The sequence below is a fragment of the Emys orbicularis genome, chromosome 1 (genome assembly GCF_028017835.1).
Source record: "Emys orbicularis isolate rEmyOrb1 chromosome 1, rEmyOrb1.hap1, whole genome shotgun sequence".
NCBI classification, from domain to species: Eukaryota; Metazoa; Chordata; order Testudines; family Emydidae; genus Emys; species Emys orbicularis.
This window is the reverse complement of record NC_088683.1, coordinates 46,116,358-46,139,877: the sequence shown is the minus strand read 5'-3', so window position 1 is coordinate 46,139,877 and position 23,520 is coordinate 46,116,358. Positions and strand designations below refer to the sequence as shown.

The 23,520-nt window shown below is 38.8% G+C and overlaps 1 protein-coding gene across 14 annotated transcripts in view; it reads right to left on the bottom strand.

The window, feature by feature from the left end:
• CADPS2 (calcium dependent secretion activator 2) overlaps positions 1 to 23,520 on the bottom strand; it is a 581,803-nt gene that overhangs the window by 132,421 nt on the left and 425,862 nt on the right. For 8 of the 14 annotated variants that reach the window (XM_065397473.1, XM_065397474.1, XM_065397479.1 and 5 more), the window contains 4 exons: positions 14,537 to 14,638; positions 8,440 to 8,503; positions 5,250 to 5,373; positions 2,217 to 2,237 (listed from right to left, as the gene is read on the bottom strand). In XM_065397473.1, coding sequence (XP_065253545.1) covers positions 2,217 to 2,237; positions 5,250 to 5,373; positions 8,440 to 8,503; positions 14,537 to 14,638 — 311 coding nt within the window. The remainder of the gene's footprint in view (positions 1 to 2,216; positions 2,238 to 5,249; positions 5,374 to 8,439; positions 8,504 to 14,536; positions 14,639 to 23,520) is intronic. The other 6 variants (XM_065397477.1, XM_065397483.1, XM_065397485.1 and 3 more) reach the window with 1 other exon arrangement.

The window sequence follows — 23,520 nt, the reverse complement described above, 5'->3', positions numbered from 1 at the left end:
TTCCCTGACTACAGGTAATCTGGTTCTGACCCTCAGCTCCAACTCTGTTTCGATCCTTGGCTCTGCCATTCAGACTCCAACCATTAGGCCTGACTCCTGCTCCGACCATTAGGCCCAACCACCTATAACCTGGTCTCTTGAGACATGTAACAGCAGCAGCAATGTGGACACATGTATACATGTGTACACAGTGTTATACCCATGTGCAGCACAGCATAATGTAGACACTTGGAATGGGTTTGGGAAGCATGTGTGAGCATGTACACAGTCCTGTACTTGAATACGTGCGCCGGTGCAGACATAGCGAAAGACAAAGGGAGGCAAAACATCAGTCCTGTTCCACTTCAGTCTCAGATGCCCCAATCCAGAAACAAAATGTGGTCTGCAAGGCAGAGAAACCTAAGACACCAAGGGGCTTCAGTCCAGAGGAGGACTTCTCCTGAGTTCCTAGAGGAACAGACAGACCCACTGTTCATCATGCTGCCAGAATCCCCAAGATTAATCATGCTTGGGGAAATTATTGTCCACATAAATAGAACTACGATTACCATAGCATCTGTTCTTTGGTACGTCACGGTAGCCATGTTTTCCTCATAGGCAAGCCCACACCCAATATTGCCAACCCTAAGTATTCAAAAAACCATGACTGAGGCCCCCAAAAATCATGAGTTCAGCTTACCATTTTGATTTTTTTTAAAATACACATTTTGGGTTCTCTTTATTTCCCTTCTGGTGGTTTTGAGCCTTTATGGTTTGTATTTTCAAGCCTTTCTCTGTAGCCATGAGCACTAGAAATTTTACTTTATTTTTTTTTTTTTAAATGAAAACTGGATTAGAACAAAACTGCATAACTCTAGGAGCTGGACCTTTAAGAAAAAAATGCAGAATACACAAGATTCATGATAAAATCGCAAGAGTTGGCAGCACCATACTCCTACCCAGACATGCACTGAGCCTCATTTTTAGACTAGGAGTGAACACTGAAGATTTAACAAACATTTTTATTCCACCACTTTATCTAGGTAATAATCATGGCCTTTCTCCCTTCCCAACAGGAGAGTGACTGAGCAAGATTTCTGTTGCTAGTTCAAGTTCCTGGTCCTGATCTTAAAAGCCATCAATAGGTCAGGACCCTGGTATATCAGCAACCACATCTCCATCTGTGACCTCTCAAGACAGCTGCTCTCCTCCGTAACAATGCAGTTTACAAAGATCCGAATGAAATGTGAGACAGAAATAAGGCGTCTTAGCTATTTTACTGAGAGCATTTGACGGTGGAACTAGCTTCAAAAGGAGATTAAGCTAATCCAATCTGACCATTTTTAGGGCATGCAGTGTGTGTGTGTGTGTGCGTGTGCACGTGCGCATACACCAAACAAACAAACTGGGCAAAGCGGAAAGCAGAAGACTCCATGGAGCACCCATTGGGGTGGTAATGGACACTGCAGAAAATACCAGTATATAGAGAGTTCACATGGACCAATGAAAATAAGATAGTCAATTTCACTGTAGTTTTTAATAAGTTTCACTTTCTGATTCTCATACATTAGAAAGATATTGTCATGTTTCAACTGCAAACAATGTAAGAGAATATTTTCCATTTAAACTATTTTTTGCCACTAATCTTTCCCCCTATTTCTTAAAGTTTTATTGGAAACAATTACATTTACATGGGGCCAAACATTAAGGTCCTTACTCAGGACATCTTCTATTACTTTCAATGGAGTAAAACCTGAGTAAAAACAGAGGGCCAAATTCAGGATTTAGCCCATTACGTTTCATAAAAGCTTATACTCAAAGAACCTAAAGTTTGGGTCTCAAGTAATTTGACAATGTCCCTTTAATTATAAATTTAGTCAATAAAAAAAACCAAAGAAGCCATTAATTAATTCCTCTGTGTATATTTTTCAAATTAAACAAAATGTTCTGTTTGAAGAATGTGATGAAAATATTATCCTCTAAACTATGTCAAACTCCAGAAATTACAGAATTTTACAATTATCTAGATTGTTAATAAATAATACACATCATATGTATGTTTCACTATAGGTAAACAATGCATGGACTATACTCCAAGCACAACTTTAATTGTAATATTTTATTGTGTTCTGGTCCAAATGCTGGGATTGTTTAAATAAATTAATAAACTAAATTAACTTAAATATAATACACTGAAAGCAATGGTACAATCATGCATACACACAAATAGTAATCACCTGGATCCTTCTCTGCTGTTGCTAAAGTGTAAGGAAAAAGAAATGAAGACACCATCAGAGAAAAATACAGTGCTTAATTTAACCCCATCAAAGCAGAACAAATATCAAAACAGGCATTTCAGCACTCATCTATTTAAAATTTTTGACTGACTTTTCTGTATGCATACAGAAAACTACATTTGTTGCTCTTCAAATAAAAACCTGACAACCACAAATCAGTTTAAGAAAAAAAGCAGGCACTGAAAATTTTGCTTTAAAATTCAATATCATTAAGCAATTCAAAAAAGGAATTAATCACATGCTATTCATCCAAAAATAGATAACATTAATAATGATATTCTGAACAGACTTCCTTCTTTGGTAATGAAGAGATATGTGGGGAAAGGAGGTAGAAAAATGGGGAAATGAAAGAGGATTAAAATAAGCTGAACTCATGTTGAAATTTTGATAATGGTATTTTCTATTTTCAGCATGTATTTAAATGTATAGTACATTTTCATTTCAACTACTACAGGATATTTCTTAATCCCAGATTGTCCTGTTTGAGTTTTCACAGATCACCTGACTTTTCACAGATCACCTGACTTTTCCCATTGAGGGTGTAATGCATGTGTGTTTCCATGTAGTCCTTGTTGATTTGCTACTCCCATCTGACTATATTTTAGGAACAGTTCTCTTTCTGGTTTATGCCCAATGACTGAGCCTGCATATCCATCCCATATTGTGCTTGGGAAATTGGTGAGAAAAAAAACAGTAAAACACAGAATAAGAATACTGTATGTTACTATTGTTATGATAACCATCTTTGTAGCTTTATTCTGTCTTTCATTGTTATTGATTTATACGTAGCCAATATAACCACTAGAGCACATGGAGTAGGCCGATGTTTGACTAACTGAAGCTGGTTTGTTGACTGTGAAATATTAATTGATTAGGCATCAGTTCCAATATCCATGAATGCTGTGCAGGTTACATAATGCTTAGATGCTTCCCACTGTCCAATGCAGGGAGTAAGCAAGAAATAAAAATAGTAATACTAATTCTTATGGGGACCCAGAACTCCATTTCAGTACATGAAGACAGACCAGGATTGCTATCAATCTAAAGAGACACAATGCAAGCTATTGGACAAGGTATTTGTCATATGAGGTTTTGGTGCCAATAGGGATTTAGGACATGTATACTCTCTCTTGTTCTTCAAAAAAATTGTCTTCTTGATGTTATGTATTTGTATAAGAAAATTTAAAAGATGGACTTCTGTATCTGGGGCTTTCCATTACATGCCTTGCACTTAGAGCAAGCTAATTATGCATCAGATGGGGCAGGGGCTTAGTAAACCACAAAGAAATTCACTTTAGTCAAAATATATAGTGGGCCAAATTTCTGCTTTGGATGCTCACATGGAATTCCTGTTTACTTCAGTGGGAACTATATGTGTGGTTTAAAGTGCAGAATGTGGTCCTTAGGAGAATTGCATTCCTACACTTTTCCAGAATAAAATTCAGAACATCTGAATGCTGTATTTTTTTTTTTTTTAATTTTAAATAAACTGTTTCTACATCCAGCTTAAAATCTGTAAGTTTCTAAGTCTTTTACAGGCTCTGGTGATGTCTAATTTATTTTTTAAATTTTTATACCTATTATTCTAACAGTTCTGTTAAAAGCTCAAGATTATTGAACAGCAGAAGTCCCAATTATGAGTATGCATACTATCAAAGCTAAGGGAGAAGAGGTATCTTGGCTCTCTCATTTTAAAAAAAACCCTAATATTCATCCTTCTTGCTTTAACACAACGTGATATCATAATTAATGATGATAAACTGGTTACTAAGGTCGCTTCACGTTGTTACTGCTGTTATATAATACTGGTTGCTATAGTGATGAAATAGCTTTTTTTTCTTTCTTTTTTGGTTAATCACTCATGAGATTGGTTAATTCATGTTTGTCAGTGAGTTTGACCAGAGCTGGAGTTAAAAAATAAAAAAAAATAAAAAAAGTGTAATACTTCTACAAACATTGGCCTCCTTTCATTTCACTGGGTTTTGATATCATTACTGTATTTAATTCCAGAATGTTATTACAAATTATATTAAAACAGATTTTAATGTTTAGTAATAACATGCAACTCTTAAGCATATGTCATGGTCTTTCTTCTGCTGAACTAACTCATCTACTGTCTATGTTTTTTAAAAATGAGATTCGTGCCTTATTCCTAATCCTAAAGTTAACTCTGTACCAGTATACAATGGATGACTGGTACACTATTTTATGCTTTCTGAAAATAATTTTATTGCATTTATGGCTTCATAAACTTTTCCCAATGTTATGACTTACTGAAATACAAGCTTTATGTTGGACAATAACATTGCACATCATAAACTACTCCATGACTAGCAACAATTCTGATGAATCTCATTACCCCAAATGTACACAAATTGTAAATAAAGAAAAAGTGCAGATCATGAGAAATAATGCTTATTTCTGTTACTGCATTTATAAATAATCTAAATATAATTGATATTTCAAAAGTTTACTGTTACATCTCACTGTATAAACCACCAGTAAGTTTTCCATCTCTGACTGACAGTGATAAGACATCACAACAACAAACAAAATTACTCTGTTATCTATTTGGCTGCTTAAGGCCTCTATCACCTTAGTTTCCAAGTTTCAGGGCACTGTTATTGCTGATATGGCAAGAATGTACTGCTAATAATTTAATTATTAGGAATACTTAGAGAAATTAAAAATAAGCCATGAACACACTTTTAGGCTTAAAGAAAAATCAAATAAGAACAAAGGATAACTTAAACATGAAGTCTGGATCTTTCATTCAAGCAGGGTCCCAGGAGGCATATTAAAGCAATGAATAGGAAAAAGCTCTATAGTTCACCAGCTGAGATTTTAATGAGACATTTCCCCTTGCTGTGGTACAGGTTTGCTCAGGAAAGGGAAAAGGCTGCTCACGGAATATTCAGTTAATAGGCATTGCTGGCTTTTACAGCCACTTTGGCAGTTGATCACTGTACTAACCTTCTATTTTGGCATATTCTGTAAGTCGCGTGTAATTGATCAAGGCAGCTTTCTCCAGACATTTTCTAACCACTTTCTTCACCTCTTCTGCTGGTATGGGAGTGGCAATATCTTTCATTAAAACCTATCCCAGAGACAAACATAGACATATTGGTTACACACATTGTCTAAAGCCCAAGAGAAAAATCTGAATGTACGCTAGTGGCTATTTTAGATTTGCTAATAAATGCAGAAATCAAAGAGGCATTTCAGTAGATAACAGTTGGTTAATAAACTAGCTCTGAAGATCTGAGTTCAAACCCTGGTTTATGTTGCATTAATTTGATAGTTTCATTCTTGTTCTCATTTATGCACATTAAAAGACCACCCCTCCAGTGTGGCACCATTCATCATGATTGTCGGTTTCTGTTCTAGCGAGAACCAAGACTGGAATACCAGAAGTGTTGAAGGTTAGATTAAGGTACACAGCTAGAGATGCGAGTAGCGAAATTTGCAGAGCACTTATCTGTGCTATGCTAAGCCTTTGCCAGTGAAATGCATCCAACAATTTCATGAGCATAACACTCACTGACAGATGAAGAAAAATATTGGAAGAGCACAGCATCAAGACTTGCCATTCCTGATTGTTCTTCCTCCTGCATATGCTTATTAAAATTAAGCAGGTCTCATTTGTGAAAAAGGATTAGCTATTTTAGGCAGCACAAGTACCAGACTTCCATTTTTGAAGCAGTAGAAGGGTAGATCATAAACAGCCTTTCAAAAAAATTGCGACACTTAAAAAAAAAAATTAAAGGAGACTAGTCTTCCAGCATTTAAAATTAGTAACCAAGATAAAATGGACTGAGGATGAAATCCTGATCCCTTTTGAAGTTAACATACCCACTGCAACCTTTATGAGAGTGGGTCTTTGTCTGGCTAGCTGGAAGAAAAGAAGCATTGTCCCTTTAAGGGCTCCCTGACAGCGGATGGGAAGAAGGGGGAAGTTTACAGGGATGGACAGGAAGGGTAGGAAGCAGATGGGGCCATGTCAGGACAAGGTCACTGCACTGCCCTTCCTGCAGACCCAGAAAAGTGGTGTGGGTATTCATAGCCTAGGTAGTCATGGAGAGACCCTCTTTACCCAGATTGGGCTGGAAGCCCCTTCTCTCTCCCCACTTCCCTTGAAGCTGGCAAAAGGACCGGGTTCTGCTGTGGGTATTGTGGTAGTTGCCCCTTTTCCTTTGAAGGTTGGGAAGGAATTTTTCCCTCACTGTCAATGTGGCCGGAGTGGCTTGGGTTTTTATGCCTTCTCCATTGCTGGTCTGGGACCAGGTGGGGTAGGGTAAGGAGGTTATGTTATAATATCGCAACTTAATTCATAAAACTTGTGGCGGATGACCAGTGCAGGTACTTGGTATAAATAGGATACAATTATTGGATAAAATGGACTGGAAAAAGATTTGCAGGAAAGCATCCCTTATGGGAGCTGAGTAATGGAGGTTTGGGTCTCCTACATCTCATCACTCAGACCCCCCTCCTTTTCTTGATCCACTTTAACGAAGCAGAGGAAGGGGGGTTGGAGCTCCTATGTTTGGATCAGCAGGGAGCCAACGTCTGCTCTCTGCACTGTACAATTTATTGCAGGGTACTTCCAGATATTATAAGTGAATAAAACTGTAGCCTACTTAAACCACATCCATGGCCTTCTGTCTCTTCTGGCGTGGACAGACAATGGAAGCTTTGCCAGTGACTTCAATGTCACTCAATCTTTACAGGTATGTTGGCTTTTAGTAGCTTAAAATATAAATAAAATATGTACAAAAAATACAGAAAAGAACTATTTACATTTTTTAATGTGTGGACAAATGTAGGCATTTGAAGAAATTAAAGATTTTTCTTATACACACTTAATTACTGACTAAAATTTAAATACAGATTTGAAAAATCAAGACTGTTATAAATGAGGTGAATTGGTCATGGAGAATTTAATATGTAAATCTAGATATTTATTTCTCCCTTGAAGATAATACTAAGGGAGTCTGATATCCTCCAATCTCTAACACTATATTTAATAATCCAACAAAGCTAAAAAATTGCTTTAATGTTTCACTTGCATCTCTTAATTTTGCTATTTAAAATTTTCTTATTTGCACTTTGCTGCCTGTAGTTAGCTGTGACCAAAATTCAGTTCTGATTTTACATGATTACGTTTATTCTAGACTTGATCTTTAATCAAAGCATCTACACTAGACAGCATGATCCAAATTTTTCAAAAGTAAGTATAAAAAAAGCATGGGGTCCCAGTTATGCATGCAAAGCTGGCACTTGCACATGCAAATGTACATTGTGCAGCAACACAAATTGTAATGTTGCTTTCACATAACAGATTTCTAAACATATGGTAAAATAGTACATGAAGTTAATTTTAAAACAAAATGGATAGATAGAATCAGACTCACCACTGGGTATAGATCCCGGCAGAGGGCTTCCAAGACAGAAAATCTGCCAAGGGAATGTTTCAGTGGCACAAAATGGCTGCCACTTCCACTTTGTGCGTGGAGCTACAGGGACAGGTGCCATCTAAATGCTGGGCAGTGTTAGACAACCTGGGGTATTGCCTGGGTGGTCACACAATGTTTTGTTTTAGCTCATTCCCTCAGCAGCCTCCCACTCCTATGGAGTCCTTTCTAAAATGTAAAGCTCATCTTTCCCAAGGGAGGATAGATGCTGTTAACACTGCTTGTCCTTCCTATGGACCAGTGCAGGGGATTTGTAGGACCAGAGTTTATTTCCAGCTCTCCATGCCAATTTGGCTGACTTTAGCCCTTCGCCTTTTCTTCTTAAATCGACTTCAATTTTGCGCTTACTGGGAGTTTATTTCAATTTTAAGGAGGTTTTTTCTAAGTTAAGTTAAGCATTTGCGCAATGTGCCTCAGGTGGCACATGACCAGGATTCATCATAACCACCTTCATTTGAGAGGTTGTGCTCAACAACCATCAATTTATAAAGAAATAGGAAATCACTGCAATGACTTCTGGGAAGTTCGTGTAAATATTTTCTATCTGTCATGGTTGAAAAATGTTGCAGTGCATTAATGAAACCAGTAGAACAGTATCTAAACAGAAGTGCAGCTGTCCTCACTGGCACAATTATAATAGGACACACAGATTAAGTACTCCAGCAGGATTAAAACAAAGTAAAAAAACATACCCTTTCAAGTAATGAAAGTGTGGCTTTTAAAGCTCCTTCAGGACGTCCAAAAGGGAAACAGTATCTTAAAAAAAAAAAAAACCAGAAACAAAAAACAAACAACAAAACACAGGACCCATTAATCAAGAGTGTAATTTCTAATTTAAGAATTTTATTTTACATGTAATGTGCATACATCATTCCCTTAATTTACATTAATGCAAGGTACATGTATACTGTATATTGACAGAAGACACCTTTAAATCTTTTCATTAATCTAATATATAGGATAACATTAAATAAAATCTGAACCCCTCTTGCTTAGCCCCAAGATTCTGAAAGTCCAAAAGATAAAAAGCACCTATCACGGTGATTAAACTATGAATAGTATTTACAAAAATATTCCGAGTTTGGTGTCAGAGGTGTCCATGGTGTTGAGAAGGGATTTCATTTATGACTTTAGCAGACATCGCAGTAAGAAACTGTAAAGTAGCATTTTACCTGTTCTATCCTGCTTTAATATTAGTTTAACAATCATAAGAAAATCTCTGTCTAAACTTTTAAAATATTAATGCTAAAATGGGTGCAAATTTCCTCTAATATTTCCTCTTTTGTTATAACTATATTACATATGAATGCATTTTATATTGGCTTTAATTGGAAGATCCCCAGGACACAAACCTCTTATGTCTCATACAGCACCACCACACTTTTGGCGCTTAACTAATTAAAAGAAAAGATTCCATAAATTCAACAGATTACCAAAAAAAAAAAAAAAAAAAAAAAACACAAACCAAAACTGCCACTCCTTCAAGTCTGTAGAGTTTAGAACATCATACCTTATCCTAATCCTATCTATGAAACCTGTATTTTGCTGGGATATCCCCAATCAAAAAAGGGATTTTCTACTTTGCTGAGATTATTTGCATGAAACTACATTTCTTTTAATATTATTATTATTGTTTAATGATAATGGTTGCTTCTAACATCATTTTACCAGTAATAAAAGGATTCAGACCAATGAATTTTAGTAATCACTTTGGCAAACGTATAATAAAGCCCTGAAAATGAGGTCAGACAAATCTTTTCAGCAGACATAGTGCCAGTACACTATCTCCTTCATTCTGCTTGTTTCTTATTGTTGTGCTAGCAACTCTTGGGGGTATTAACAAATTAGCAAAACAGATTTAATCCTTAGCCTTAATCCACCTTTAAATAAAATACACATTTGGCTGTTGTATTTGCCTCCTCCTTCTTAAACCTTCTCAGAGTATTTGCATAATCCATGTATTGTCTTTTCTATTGTTTACTCCTGTTCACCTGTAGGTGACATTGTTTATGAATACATGTTATTGATCCCTGGATTACATTTAGCATTTCAAATCAAGAGATCCCACTGGGTACATTCTAAAGTGTTGCTTCCTTCATATGATATGTAAATAACGTAACACTTCTAAAATGCATGTAGTCCCGAGTCAATGCTGAAAACAATCTAAGTATAGAGAGCCTTAATTAATAATTACAGTTCTGTATTGTAGTAGCCACTAGAATTAAGGCTACAAAACAGTTTCCATTACAACCACCTATTTTCATGCAGTCATACTTTTCCAAAATACTCACTTAATCAGCTACATTTTTCCATGCTTTGTTTCTGCCAAAAGGTGAACTTTTTAGGAGAGTTTGAAAAGATATATTTCAGCTATTTTTAAGTTATGGGATAATGGAAAAAGAAGAACGGTTACTTACAGTAACTGTGGTTCTTTGAGATACATTCTCCACATGGATTCCACTCTTGGTAGGCATGCACCCCATGTGAATGAGATTGGATTATTTTGGCCAACAGTGTTCATTGGGGCTGCACTTGAGCCCTAGATGTCCTCTTGCTCCTCCACCTGCGGGCATAAAGGGCAGAGCAGGCCCAACCATCCCTCATTTCTTTTGCCAATCCCCAATCCCAGAGAAGTAGAACTCTATTGTAGAGGGGAACAAGGGTGGGTTGTGGAATCCATGTGGACAACATATCTCAAAGAACCAAAGTTACTGTAGGGTAAGTAACTGTTTTTCTTCTTTGAGTGCTTGCCCACTTGGATTCCACTCTTAGTGATTAATAAATAATTGTCTGTTTACTTGGGGATGAGTAGTGGGAGTCCTACTTAAACTTCTTTCAGGACAGCCCTTCCAAAGCAGGCATCTGGTCTGAAAGCCTCTATCAAAGAATAGTGGCTTGTCAGTGTGCAGAACAAATTCCTTGTAGCTGCTCTGTAGATTTCAGGAACATGGATATTCTTCAAATAGGCAGCAGTGGAACAACCTCTAACGTGTCTAGGTGGATCTAACCTGGCTAACTCATAACATGCCCTTACACAGTTGGAGACCTACCTAGATAATCTCTTAGGCTATGTCTATGCTTATGAGCTAACAGCAGCACAGCTGTGTCAGTACAGCTTGGGTAGCAGTGTTATGCCGACGGGAGAGCAACAGAAGTTTTACCGACAAGTGCTAGTGTAGACATGGCCTTTCCTGACCTATAACCCTCTCTACAAATGCTACAAACAGTCTTGTGCCATGAAAAAACACACCCCTGAGCAACATAAGTTTTGCCAGCATAAGTGGTAGTGTGCACAGCGCTATTTCAGCAGGAGAGTTTCTCCTGCTGACATAGCTACTGCTGCACATTGGAGGTAGTTTAATTATGTCAATGGGAGAGCTCGCAGCTACACGAGATATCTCACAGTGGCGCAGCTGCATCCGTATAGTTCTGCCGCTGTTCTCTGAAGACTGGATCCAAAAAGATCTTCTCACAGTCACTGATGTAGTCATAGTATGTGCTGCTGTGTTGGCCGTGTCAGGACATGTGGGCAGTAAGTTGTCCCTTGGATATGACAGTGTTTATCTCCAGTTGATGCTCTTGAGATAGCTTGCCCACTAAATGAGACAGGTTGTACCAATTCAAATAATTGCATTTGTCAGAAGAACTTGGAAATTAGCCACGTGCATCTGGAGACTGGCAAATGAGTAGACTTTGCATCCAAACAGGTCCAGTTTCTTTGGGTTTCTCTCCCTAGATATAGAATTGGAAGGACTCTGTTGCGTCAACATCTCTTGGAATGCAGTTACCAGAAGACCCTGGAACTGGATGGGAATAAAAATAGTCAATTCCCTTGGAAGGGATTTGATATCTCCTGTCGGCTCATTTCAATGTGGCCAAAATGGATGCTCATATGCACCACAAGTCTTTCACAGGCTTCAACAGTGTTCATTTATAGGCATAGGAAGTCAGGCATAGAAAGGTGCAAGATGTGCAGAAGTTTGAGAAGTTTTTCCTGCACCACTTCCAGAAGTATATCTAGAATCTCTGCCATATACTTGATGAAGTTGTCTTGAAGTCATTGAATGAAGAAGACATTGAGAGATTTGCTGCTTTGTCAGGAGAGAATGAGGAGATTGCAGCAGGGACAAATTATTCTTCCCCTTGTAGATGCTGATCCTCATCATCTCCCTCTTCCTATCTTTTCAGGATCTGAGGCTGCACTAGCTGAGCTGGCTCTGCTGGTCTATATTGCCTTTTTGGGGAGGGGACTCTAAGCCTAGAAGGAGCCGATGATGCCTGAATATGGCTGCAGTCCCCAGGGTGTCCAGTAGGGACAGGGCTCATATGAGTATGGCAGACACATGGGGGAACCGTAGGTCGTTTCCTGCTGGCCCTTACAGATCCCTCCTTAGAGTGGTCTCTTCCTGACTTCTATTGTGCTACACGAGGCAGGGAAGGTAGGTGTGTAGGAGAGGAGTTCCTATTATGCCCAAAAGGAGATTAAAAATATACCTCTTCCAAGGGAGAGGCTGTCCTGTCACAGATGCCCTGGCTCTGCTGTGCTCCCTCAGCTGATAGAGGATGAAGTCAATATTGGAGATTCCGCCTTCACTTGCTGGACTGACAAACTCAATAGCTGGTCGCTTAGTTATCACCACCCCCAACCCCACAGAAGAGGAGACTCCAGTACCAGGCTCACAGATAAATCACTCAGTACTGTATATGCCCTGGGTATCAATACATTAGTTGTTGATGTGCTGGGCACTGAGGAACACTGTTCTGAGATTGCTTGTGCAAAAATGCCAGAAACCGAAGGCTCAATACCAAGAGAGAGGTGGTACACAGGTTCAGTGGGTACCACCAGTGCTCTCTTAACAGTTGGTGCCAGGACGCCAGAGGGACCCTTCTCAGGCTCTTGGCTGCCCCTTGGCTGTTGAGCCTGAGATAAGTAAGACTTATGTGTCCTGTGCCTTGGCTCAATTCTGGAGCAGAGCTCCTTCCTACCTCCTCTGAGGTAATTGAAGCTGGAATGGTGGGTGATGACTGGAGCCTGTTGGTTTACATAGCCTGAGAGTTCAGGGTGGAATCTGGTTTCACCAGGGCACCCATGGAGAGGGACCAACCTGAGGAGTGAGGTTCAGCTGTGTCCTTCCTTTTGATGTCTGAGGAGTTTGCAGAGTGCACTCCAGGAGGAACAATTTCAGGCAGGCTTCTCTGGCTTTCTAAGGAGGGGTGATATCAGGGCCGGCTCCAGGCACCAGCTAAGGAAGCAGGTGCTTGGGGCAGGCAATACAAAGGGGCGGCACTCCGTCTGCTATTGGGGCGGCCTGTCCGGGTCTTCGGCGGCGGGTCCCTCAGTCCCTCTCTTCCTCTTTGAGCTGCCGCCGAAGTGCTGCCGAAGAGGAAGAGAGGGAGTGAAGGACCTGCCGCTGAACTGCCGTCGGAGAATGGAGCGGTGCGATTTTTTTTTTTCCGCTGCTTGGGGTGGCAGAAAACCTGGAGCCGGCCCTGGGTGATATATGGTACATCACTCAGGAATATGTCCCTCTTCTAAACAAAATGGGCACCTAGAGTGCCCATTATTAAGTGGCATTGAAGCTTTACATGAGGGGCAGGTTTTAAACTCTCGAGACTTCTCTTCTGACATTCTGCTAGAACACCTGTACAGGGAGTGTTCTAGCCTAAATCCAGAACCTGACTAAAATAAGAAATTTTCTCTCTCTCTTTCTTTCTCTCTTTCTTTTGTGCATGTGTGTGTTGCCAACAGGTACCAAGAGTAACGAATAACTAACACTAGCTAGCACAGTGTGCAAAGAGGCTGGTGGGATACTTCAAGGATTCTGTTTTGCTGCCATGAACGGTAAAAAGGAACTAAGGATTGGTTGGGCCCAGTCTACTCTTTATGCCCTTGGTTCTGGCAGGGGCACAAGGACATCTAGGGCTCAAATGTAGCTTCGATGGTCACTGCTGGCCAAAAGAATCTGACCATGTGTGCATGGGGTGCATGGGAATCAAGATTGGAATCCTTGTAGATGATCCCTTGAAGAAGAAATACTCTTTCCTTTGTGATTTAATTCTAAATCAAGTTTTTGAACTGGGCAACAACAAAAAAGACTAAAATTTGAAACTCAGCATGGACAAACTCTTCATTGAGGACTAGGGAGCAAGGACTTGGCTTGATATGGGGGAAAATGTATAAAAATATAAAGGTTAGTAAAGAAAGATTAGATACCCAGAAAAATATTTACCTCTGATTGGTCCAGTCAGGAAACAGAGATTTGCATATGGGATCTGATTAGCTCAAAGGTTAAAAAAATAATTTTAACTTAACTCAGCTGCAATCAATCAGGGCACTCAGTTTGCGTATGGATCATACTCATTAACACTGTTCAAGACTTCAGTTATGGCTTACTCACTTGTCTTCATTTGAAGATTTTCAGCTAATCATGAGTTAGAATTATAGTCATAGGTTTTAAGGCCAAAAACACTGCTATAGTCATCTAGTCTGTTATGCAGGAGGTCAGAGGCCATAGAATTTCACCCAGTGATTCCCACATTGGAAGGAATTAGTCTCCTCTGCTATATTAGTGAACATTATAGGCCAATAATGTGTGATTAAATTAAATGATATATTTTTGAAAGACATCCAATATAAATGTATTGTTATATTTACTATGACTTGAATTTTTCCTCAAGTAACAACTTTAATCTTTACTATGTCTTGTTCATAGTCACAATAATGAACACCACCATGTCAAAACCATTTTGAATGAAGCTTCATATCCACTGAATGAATTATACACTCACCTGAAGTGGCTTATCTGGTTTTCTAAAAGGGAAGAAAGTCGGTTTTTAGTCTCCTCAAATCTTTCTTTTTCTTCAACTGAGACTGTTCCAATTCCATCAGGCCTGTAATATGATATAGTTATTTAATCTTTTGTTCAACATTTTCTTCCACATATTATCATAATCATAGAAACTAAACCTGTCTTCTGTCTTGGTAGGTTTTAGTCGATTAAAACTATGCAGTGAGTTTTGTTTGAACATCCTCCTTCAATGTAAGCGTCATCATTTACCCCATTCCTACACCCAGAGTTCTCCCTGGCCTTTGCCCCCTTTCCATTGCTTTGAAATAAACCCAGCAATAATGTATGTATATAGTTAAAGAATGAGGCTGAAACTTATATTGAGAAATCAATTAGACTAGAGCTTAGAAATTCAAATTCTTAACTATTTATTTGGTTCCCATTTCCCTGTAGTCTTTCATTCCAGCATCCCTGTCATAAAGATCCCTCCCAATAACAGCCATGCTTACCCAATAGAAGGTAGCACAGACAGTCTTTCCGATCCATTCCCCAGCTAGTTTCTGTCCTTGCACACTCAACTGAGCATTCCTGCCCCAAACTCAGGCCCAGTCTTCTGAATTCCAACTCCCTGATCCTTGGAGGTACCCACCCTGAGGCACTGTGCTGCTAACATGGCAGAAAAGCATCCCACCATGAAAAAGTTTCCCACCTCTAGCAGGCAGCTCCTAAGAATCCCTTCCTGAGGGAATGAGCACCAATTAGGGTCAGACCTATCAAATGAAGCTCCCTCAACATGGACAAGAAGCAGCAAGTGAACAAGACAGAGCAGCCACCGGAACATTGGAGGAAGACCAGGTATACAGCAAAAGAGACTTCAACAAATGAGGTCCTTTCTCAAAATGAACTGTCTATTTTTTTCCTCATTCAACTTGCAGTAATTAATAATTAACCTTTAAGAAGTGCCCTTTCTGTGGGTGCAATTTACACCTGCAAAATTTGCACCTGCAACTAAACTGCCAGTGCAAATCTGGATATTTGCAATCTTCAGTCCTTTTTACAGGTGAAAACAGGTACTTCAAAGTGCAGAGCTTCTGACTGCTACCTGTAATTCCATTTTATGGGTGCTAAACCACAAGTGCAAATTTGCACCTGCAAAAGGGAAAGCTATGTTTCAACAGTTAAAATAATATTACTCTAATACATTTGTTGAAAAACATCTATCAAGTAACACAAACCCCTTCTTACATACAGGCAAATACTTGATATAAAAATAAACCATTAGCTCAACTGCATCTCTAAAGGTCTTGCTTTGATAGCTGATAGCCGATAGCCTGGGTGAAATTCATCTCTGTACAGAGGGCCAGTGCAAGGTCTATGCACTGTTTAAGTTCCTCGTAAACCTACAGGAGGGCTTAAGTGGAGTTTAAGCAATGTATAGATCTTATGCTGGCTTTCTGTACAATGGTAAATTTGGTCTATTATGAATCGTTGAAGGAATACACATCTAAGAAAAGAACATTCATATACCAAAGGAAGCATAATTATTACTCGATTCCTTAAGAGATTTAACCTGGTGTGAACAAATTTATACAGGGGTCCACATTCTCATGTAAATTTCTAATAAAATTAGGTGTGACCTTTCAATCAGTACCTCCTCTCCCATGAAACCCATGAAACTTGAGTGATTCAGAGGGCCTTGTACCCACACCAAGGTGAATCTCACCTTAGATGTTTTGTCCAGAACCCAAAATGTCTGATCATTCCAGTACAATTTTCTGTGTACGTTTTCCCAGCTACTTACATACACTTTAACATAAATCCTTTTTGATTCAGTCACATAATGGAATTAAAGATATACAATCACCTAAGTTTGCATCTCAGCTATCTAATAACATCACTTCAAAATATGCAAAGAATAGATAAGTGATTGGAGACAAACTGTATTACCATAGTTTGAATACATGAGAGATCCTAACTACATAGAAATGATAAAACTGAAAAAGCTGTTATATTCTGTGTGAGTGTGTGTACACACAAATTACAATGTACCTTTCTTTTACACCATAGAAATCTAATTAATGCATTAGCTATACTGAATATTAAATTCAAGTACATAGCAATTAAAAAAAAGTTTACCTGCATACTCATTTTTCTATGTCTCTCACTGACAGTAGACACCATTATGTTTTATAATGAGCAGGCCTGCGTGTTTATAAAATATTATATTTACTTCATGAAAGAGCGTCAAAAGGAAAACTGATACAATTAAAATAATACTGGGCATTGAATTAACAAGATGATTAGAACTGATGACATTTAGAATACTGGCAATTAATTTAAGCTCCAGTTTATTTGTGTCTTGTTATTGTTAATGAAAAGAAGTTAGGCCATGAATTCAAACGGTCAGTCCACAGCATGTTGAGAAAGGAATGGATTTCCTGTGCAGAGCTACCACTGCAAATGTGGCATGTTGGGCTGTAATTTATTTTTTAACAAATCACATTCATAATTATTTCCTATTTTGCTCAGACTGTAAATATCTCAATACTTTGTTTTCTTTAAAGTATATCTCAATTTTAAAAATGTTGCATCCATTCCAATGTATTTATTTTTTATATGCAGACAGACATATATATCAAAATACTGGAATAGTATTTCTAAACAAGCTGTAAATAAATGTTGAAAAATTATCTCTGATTTAAACTCCTCAGCAAGGCTTTCATGCGAAGGAAGTTGTTTTTATTTTTTAACCAAATCAGGCACAAAAGGTAAAAATTAAGGGCCCAATACTTAAAACGTTACTACTCCTGCAAGTAACCCCACGGAGTCAATGAGCTTGATTTTAATGGAACTATGCATGACTGCTCACAGGAGTAAGGTTTGCAACAATATGCTCTAAAACAATAAGAATTTAAAGAGATTGGCAATTATCAAGGCAACAGACTACACATGATTTGTGAATAAAATTTTATCTACTATTTAAATGGTCTATTTTCAGCTTTTGAACATCAAAAGACAGTAAGCCAGGAAAATAACAAAAAAAGAGAGAAACAGACATTCAATTACTATAGTGTCAAATTGTTATCTGATATATTTAGTTTCTCAATAAATTCTAATGAACAAGAAGATTGTGATGTGGCCCAAGAAATACTGGCCTTGATTCTGGAACATATTTAAGTAAATGTTTAGGTCCAATCCTATACAAGCACACGCTTTAACTTAAGAGCAAATTTAAGCATATGCTCAAGTCTTGTCCTGAATAAGAATGTTTTACAGAATCAGGACCTTAAAATGTATATCATTAAAAATATTGCATGAAAGGTAATACAGAAGAGTTACAGAAACCTGAAGTAAACATTTCCAATATTATATATCTGCCATATAAAACTCATGACTTTTCCCCGTGCAGCATGTTTAAAAAGACATCAATACTTTCATTTATTAATTATTTAAACTAACCACCAAAGAAAGTAATGAAAGGTCAACTGGCTAAACTCTGATTTTAACTTTCTCAACCAACATTAAATCTAGAAGCGATAGATTGTTACCTGGCCATGACATAATGTGCTGTAAAATCAAAAGCAACAACTCCCTACCCTCATAATCCCTTATATTTGTGACCTGTCAGGTCAAGGAGGAAAACATGCCTGAACTCTTTAAATTATTTCAAAGACAGGAATAAAAATCAGATATGGTGAAGGTATGTGTAGCTATGTACATCAATATACTATCATATAAATTTGAAGTGAAAGAGCAAATAACTTATCTTCTCTCTTTTGATGGATGCCCTGACACTTTGCCTCAGCCCCCTGACAGATGGAACGTGCTCAAATTTGAGTAAATTTCACTGTCTGATTTCATTGTCAAGAGAGATTGTGCTATGGAGTGATAAAGTAAATAGTTCTGTCATATTAAACCTCACTGAGGCATGTTATATATGTGACAGGAAAGAGCCAGGGGTCCAGATAATGACAAGTGAGAAAGGTGAACGAGGAGAATGTCACATCTGTCAACCTGCACTAAGACTAGAATCACTACATACAAAGGAACTGTCACTTCACTGAGTTTGTTGTCACACAGAACCACACCGACAATACCTAAATTTTTTAGAATTGCCAAATGTATTTGCAGTGAGTGTTTCGACAGAACTGAGTGTGCTGCAAGAAGAATAAGGAGAGCACAAAAAGATGTCAGAAAATGTGTACAATAGACAATAAGGTACGATTGAGCCCTCCAAAATGTGCTCTTCAAAAATAGCCCCAACTTTGAAACATGGTTTTCTTGCTTCACTTAAATATTACTGTGGTAGAATAGCATAGAAAACGGTTATTCTCCCAGAAAGATACAAATGAGGGCCAGATAGTGAGCCCCTTAAGGTATGTCTACACTGCAATTAGACACCCGCAGCTGTCCCATGCCAGCTGACTCAGGCTTGCGGGGCTCGGGCTAAGGGGCTGTTTAGTTGTGGTGTCGACATTCAGGATCAGACTGGAGCCTGCGAGGTGGGAGGCTGCAGCCCAAACCCTAATGTCTACACTGCAATTAAACAGCGACTTAGCCCGAGCCCCGCGAACCTGAGTCAGCTGGCACTGGCCAGCTGCAGGTGTTTAAATGCAGTGTAGACATAACCTGATTTACACTAGTGAACATTTACTTTCAGATTCAGTTTCTGTTACTCCTGTAAGTAACTGCTCACCCACAAGAGTAAGGGGTATTCCACCTGGCCCCAAGATAGTTCTTTCTTAAAAATACAGAAAAACAGATTTCAAAACACATTCTTGTTTTACTCTTCCAAATCTTTTTCTTCATTTGCTTCAAAGTTAAAATGAGAGTAAAACAAAATGTCACTGACATTTTTTAACTAGTTATTTGTATGTTTTAGTGTTATTTTGTTGTCCATCCCCACAGGAACATGCTAATATGGCCGGTAGCACAGGGCAATTAGAATTAAACCTTTTCTTTCCATTGGACTTGTGGGATGATAAAGCTTTTCTGCTCCATATATCACCTGAGTACTCCTCTGGAGCTAATAGCAATATTTGTGACACCCTCTTACCAACCAAAGAAAAGTTATACAGGTGACTTGATTTTTCAATTTCAATTCAGGGCTCATTTTTCTGGTTGCAGTTTAGGACCTCTTCCATTGGTCCATCCATGGCAACTGATGGACCCAAGTAAGTTTCAGATGTCTCTAAATGAGAGTAGAGTACTATACAGTTGGTGGACCAATCTACTGATGACCATCTATGGCCTTCCACCACTTAAGCATCTTCTTCCCTTACACGAAGAGGCAAATTGGATTTTCCTTTCCTCCTAAACAGCAACCACAAAATCTCATCCACCACAAATGCTTTTGGTACTGTACAGCTAGGTGAATTATTGAAAAATAATACTTTCCCTCACTTGTAAAATTCCCACTTATTTTTGAGGATCAGATCAGTGGATTTGGACTGGCCCGTCTGCTTCTGCTGGAATATATTCATGCCTGAGGAGTATAGATGAAATGTCATCTCTACTCATCTTTCAACAAGTTTCACTCACTCCGGGTCTAGATATATCAAAAGGTTTGAAACCCTACTGTGTCCCTACTTTGGACCTGTGTTCACTATGGTCAGTAAAATAAAGTGAGAGGTAGCAGCTTTGTTGCTAGTGGAGATTGTCCTAGCATAAAAGAGGATTCCAGCATCCTTTTGCAGAAAGAAAAACTGACTGTCTTGCAAATTGTTATCCATACTCTACCCAGCCTTTAGAAAAGTGATTGATCAGACAGCAAATTTGGGGATTTCCTTGAGTGCTGAGATTTCCTTGACCCCAATCATTTCTCACTTGGCACAATCCTGTAAGGTGTGGAGAGCCTCCTGTGAAATACTGATGTCAATAGGAGTTAAATGCTCCAAGTAATTTGCAGGAGTCACTGAGTGTAATGCAGGACTGGGGCCCCTGTGAACAGCTGCAGCAGATGAGATCAAATGGGGCTCTCAAGTTTACTGTCCCTAGATACGAATGTCATAGGACTGGTGGCAGAATGTTCTCAGTGAAGAGCCCTCAACTCTGGAAGTAGCTTCTCCTGCTGGTTTGGCAGAGTGCGAATCTCTTGACCTTCAATCAGGCTTTTGCCTAAAGAGGTGATAATAGGGTGTATGTATGTTTTTCAACTGAACGCAGGTGAAGTTATTTTTAAGTGTTATGTGATACTGGTCATCTGCACAATAACTGATATTACTGATCTGCATATGTCCAAATATTAAAAAAATAGAATCTTTTCTAGCATTAACAAAATAGATGAAAACTGAAAAATTGAGATAAGGAGGAATACACAAGTTGACATTTGGATTTGAATCCATGTGGACAGATAGGTACAGCAGCGTTGCCAAAAATGTACCAGCAAAAGAGAGAAAATAAAAGAGTTCTAAGACAAGAAAAAAAATTAATTCATAATGTTTACATGGAGCCATTAATTTGACCTTGTGGATTTTTATAGTGTATTACATTTCAGAATCCCCCCCCCCCTTCCCTGAGCTTTTTGGCTAGAAACAAATTTACTAAAAAAGCCTCAACCCTTTCTAAGAATGCTTGTTTTCAAATGTAACATGCATAGTGACACTCAGAATAAAAAACCCAAAACAAAACCGATCAGTTTTCAAATCTGCAAGTGAAAAACATGCATTTACTATCTTTAAGTCACAGAAAGATTAAGTCTGCAGCTTTGATTAAGAGAATTCTGTTATTCATTTAACAAGCTTTTAATACCTGAATTTTCCTTCAAAGCTCAGTGTTGTTAATTAAAGACTAGCAGAATCAGAGGAACACGTGAAAGGAGTTTGAGAAAAGCAAGCCGTTATGTGCTCAAAAAGTAGGCATGTGAGTTAAGGAGGAACACACAGAAGGAAGAGAACAAATTAGGGTGCAGCATTTTGGCACTCCTTTAACCAGCAGGCACTTGAAGACCAAGCATTTTGGTGTTTATATTAACTATACTTTAAACATCCTTACAAAAGAAAATTTGTACAATAGAGCCTTCTGTTGCATGTGCTTCTCAGCCTGCTCCTACATCTGCTTACAGGTCATACCCTCTATTTTCACAAGCAAAAGAAAAAGACCATTTTTAGAGGTCTATAGAATGGATTATGAAGGTAGGTCATGTTAATTTCATGATCTCTTTAGGGGAACATTTTAGATACAACTCATTAGTGTCTTCCAGTTCAAAGGCTAAGCATGTGTTGCGAAAAATACTATTTACATAGGACATATGTTGACATATAGGCAGGATACAGGTAACTAAAAATAATCATAAGACATCTTATAAAATTTATAGAGGACTTCATTATAATCAAGTATCAGCAGCTATTATTTCATTGTCTAAAAGGTAACTGCCACATTACACATATAAGATCTGGTTTTAGTGTTTTCTTGTTGCATGTAAATATGTTTTTCACTGACAATTTCTCTGAGACTTATTAGGAACAGACCTGGCTCATTGTGTTGAAAAATATTCAGCTGTAAATTTCCTGGTAAGGACAGATTTAGATCCCAACACATTATAAACCATCAGCACAATACATCCTAGGATAACTCCTTTTCTCAGACCATAGGTGAAGTCAATATAATTTTCCCTCTGTAACTCAAACAGACTCTTGTTTTTTCCCCTTTTTAAATGAATAGGTGTGATAAAGAGTCAATGTTTTTTAAATGAAATAGTCACCCATTCATTGTATTAAAGGAAAGACAGAAGAAAGGTGTCCCCACTTCTCCATAAGGCTCAGCCTCTGGAAAACATTTACAGTGAGAAACTAGCACAACCTAGATCTTCTGGATAGTCTGTCAAAGCATAGAATCATAGAATATCAGGGTTGGAAGGGACCTCAGGAGGTCATCTAGCCCAACCCCCTGCTCAAAGCAGGACCAATTCCCAACTAAATCATCCCAGCCAGGGCTTTGTCAAGCCGGGCCTTAAAAACCTCCAAGGAAGGAGATTCCACCACCTCCCTAGGTAACGCATTCCAGTGCTTCACCACCCTCCTAGTGAAATAGTGTTTCCTAATATCCAACCTAGACCTCCCCCATTGCAACTTGAGACCATTGCTCCTTGTTCTGTCATCTGCCATCACCGAGAACAGCCGAGCTCCATCCTCTTTGGAACCCCCCTTCAGGTAGTTGAAAGCAGCTATCAAATCCCCCCTCATTCTTCTCTTCTGGAGACTAAACAATCCCAGTTCCCTCAGCCTCTCCTCATAAGTCATGTGCTCCAGACCCCTAATCATTTTTGTTGCCCTCCGCTGGACTCTTTCCAATTTTTCCACATCCTTCTTGTAGTGTGGGGCCCAAAACTGGACACAGTACTCCAGATGAGGCCTCACCAATGTTGAATAAAGGGGAACGATCACGTTCCTCGATCTGCTGGCAATGCCCCTACTTATACAGCCCAAAATGCCATTAGCCTTCTTGGCAACAAGAGCACACTGTTGACTCATATCCAGCTTCTTGTCCACTGTGACCCCTAGGTCCTTTTCTGCAGAACTGCTACCTAGCCATTCGGTCCCTAGTCTGTAGCAGTGCGTAGAATTCTTCCGTCCTAAGTGCAGGACTCTGCACTTGTCCTTGTTGAACCTCATCAGGTTTTTTTTGGCCCAATCCTCTAATTTGTCTAGGTCCCTCTGTATCCGATCCCTACCCTCCAGTGTATCTACCACGCCTCCCAGTTTAGTGTCATCTGCAAACTTGCTGAGAGTACAGTCCACACCATCCTCCAGATCATTAATAAAGATATTAAACAAAACTGGCCCCAGGACCGACCCTTGGGGCACTCCGCTTGAAACCGGCTGCCAACTAGACATGGAGCCATTGATCACTACCCATTGAGCCCGATGATCTAGCCAGCTTTCTATCCACCTTATAGTCCATTCATCCAGCCCATACTTCTTTAACTTGGCGGCAAGAATACTGTGGGAGACCGTATCAAAAGCTATGCTAAAGTCAAGGAATAAC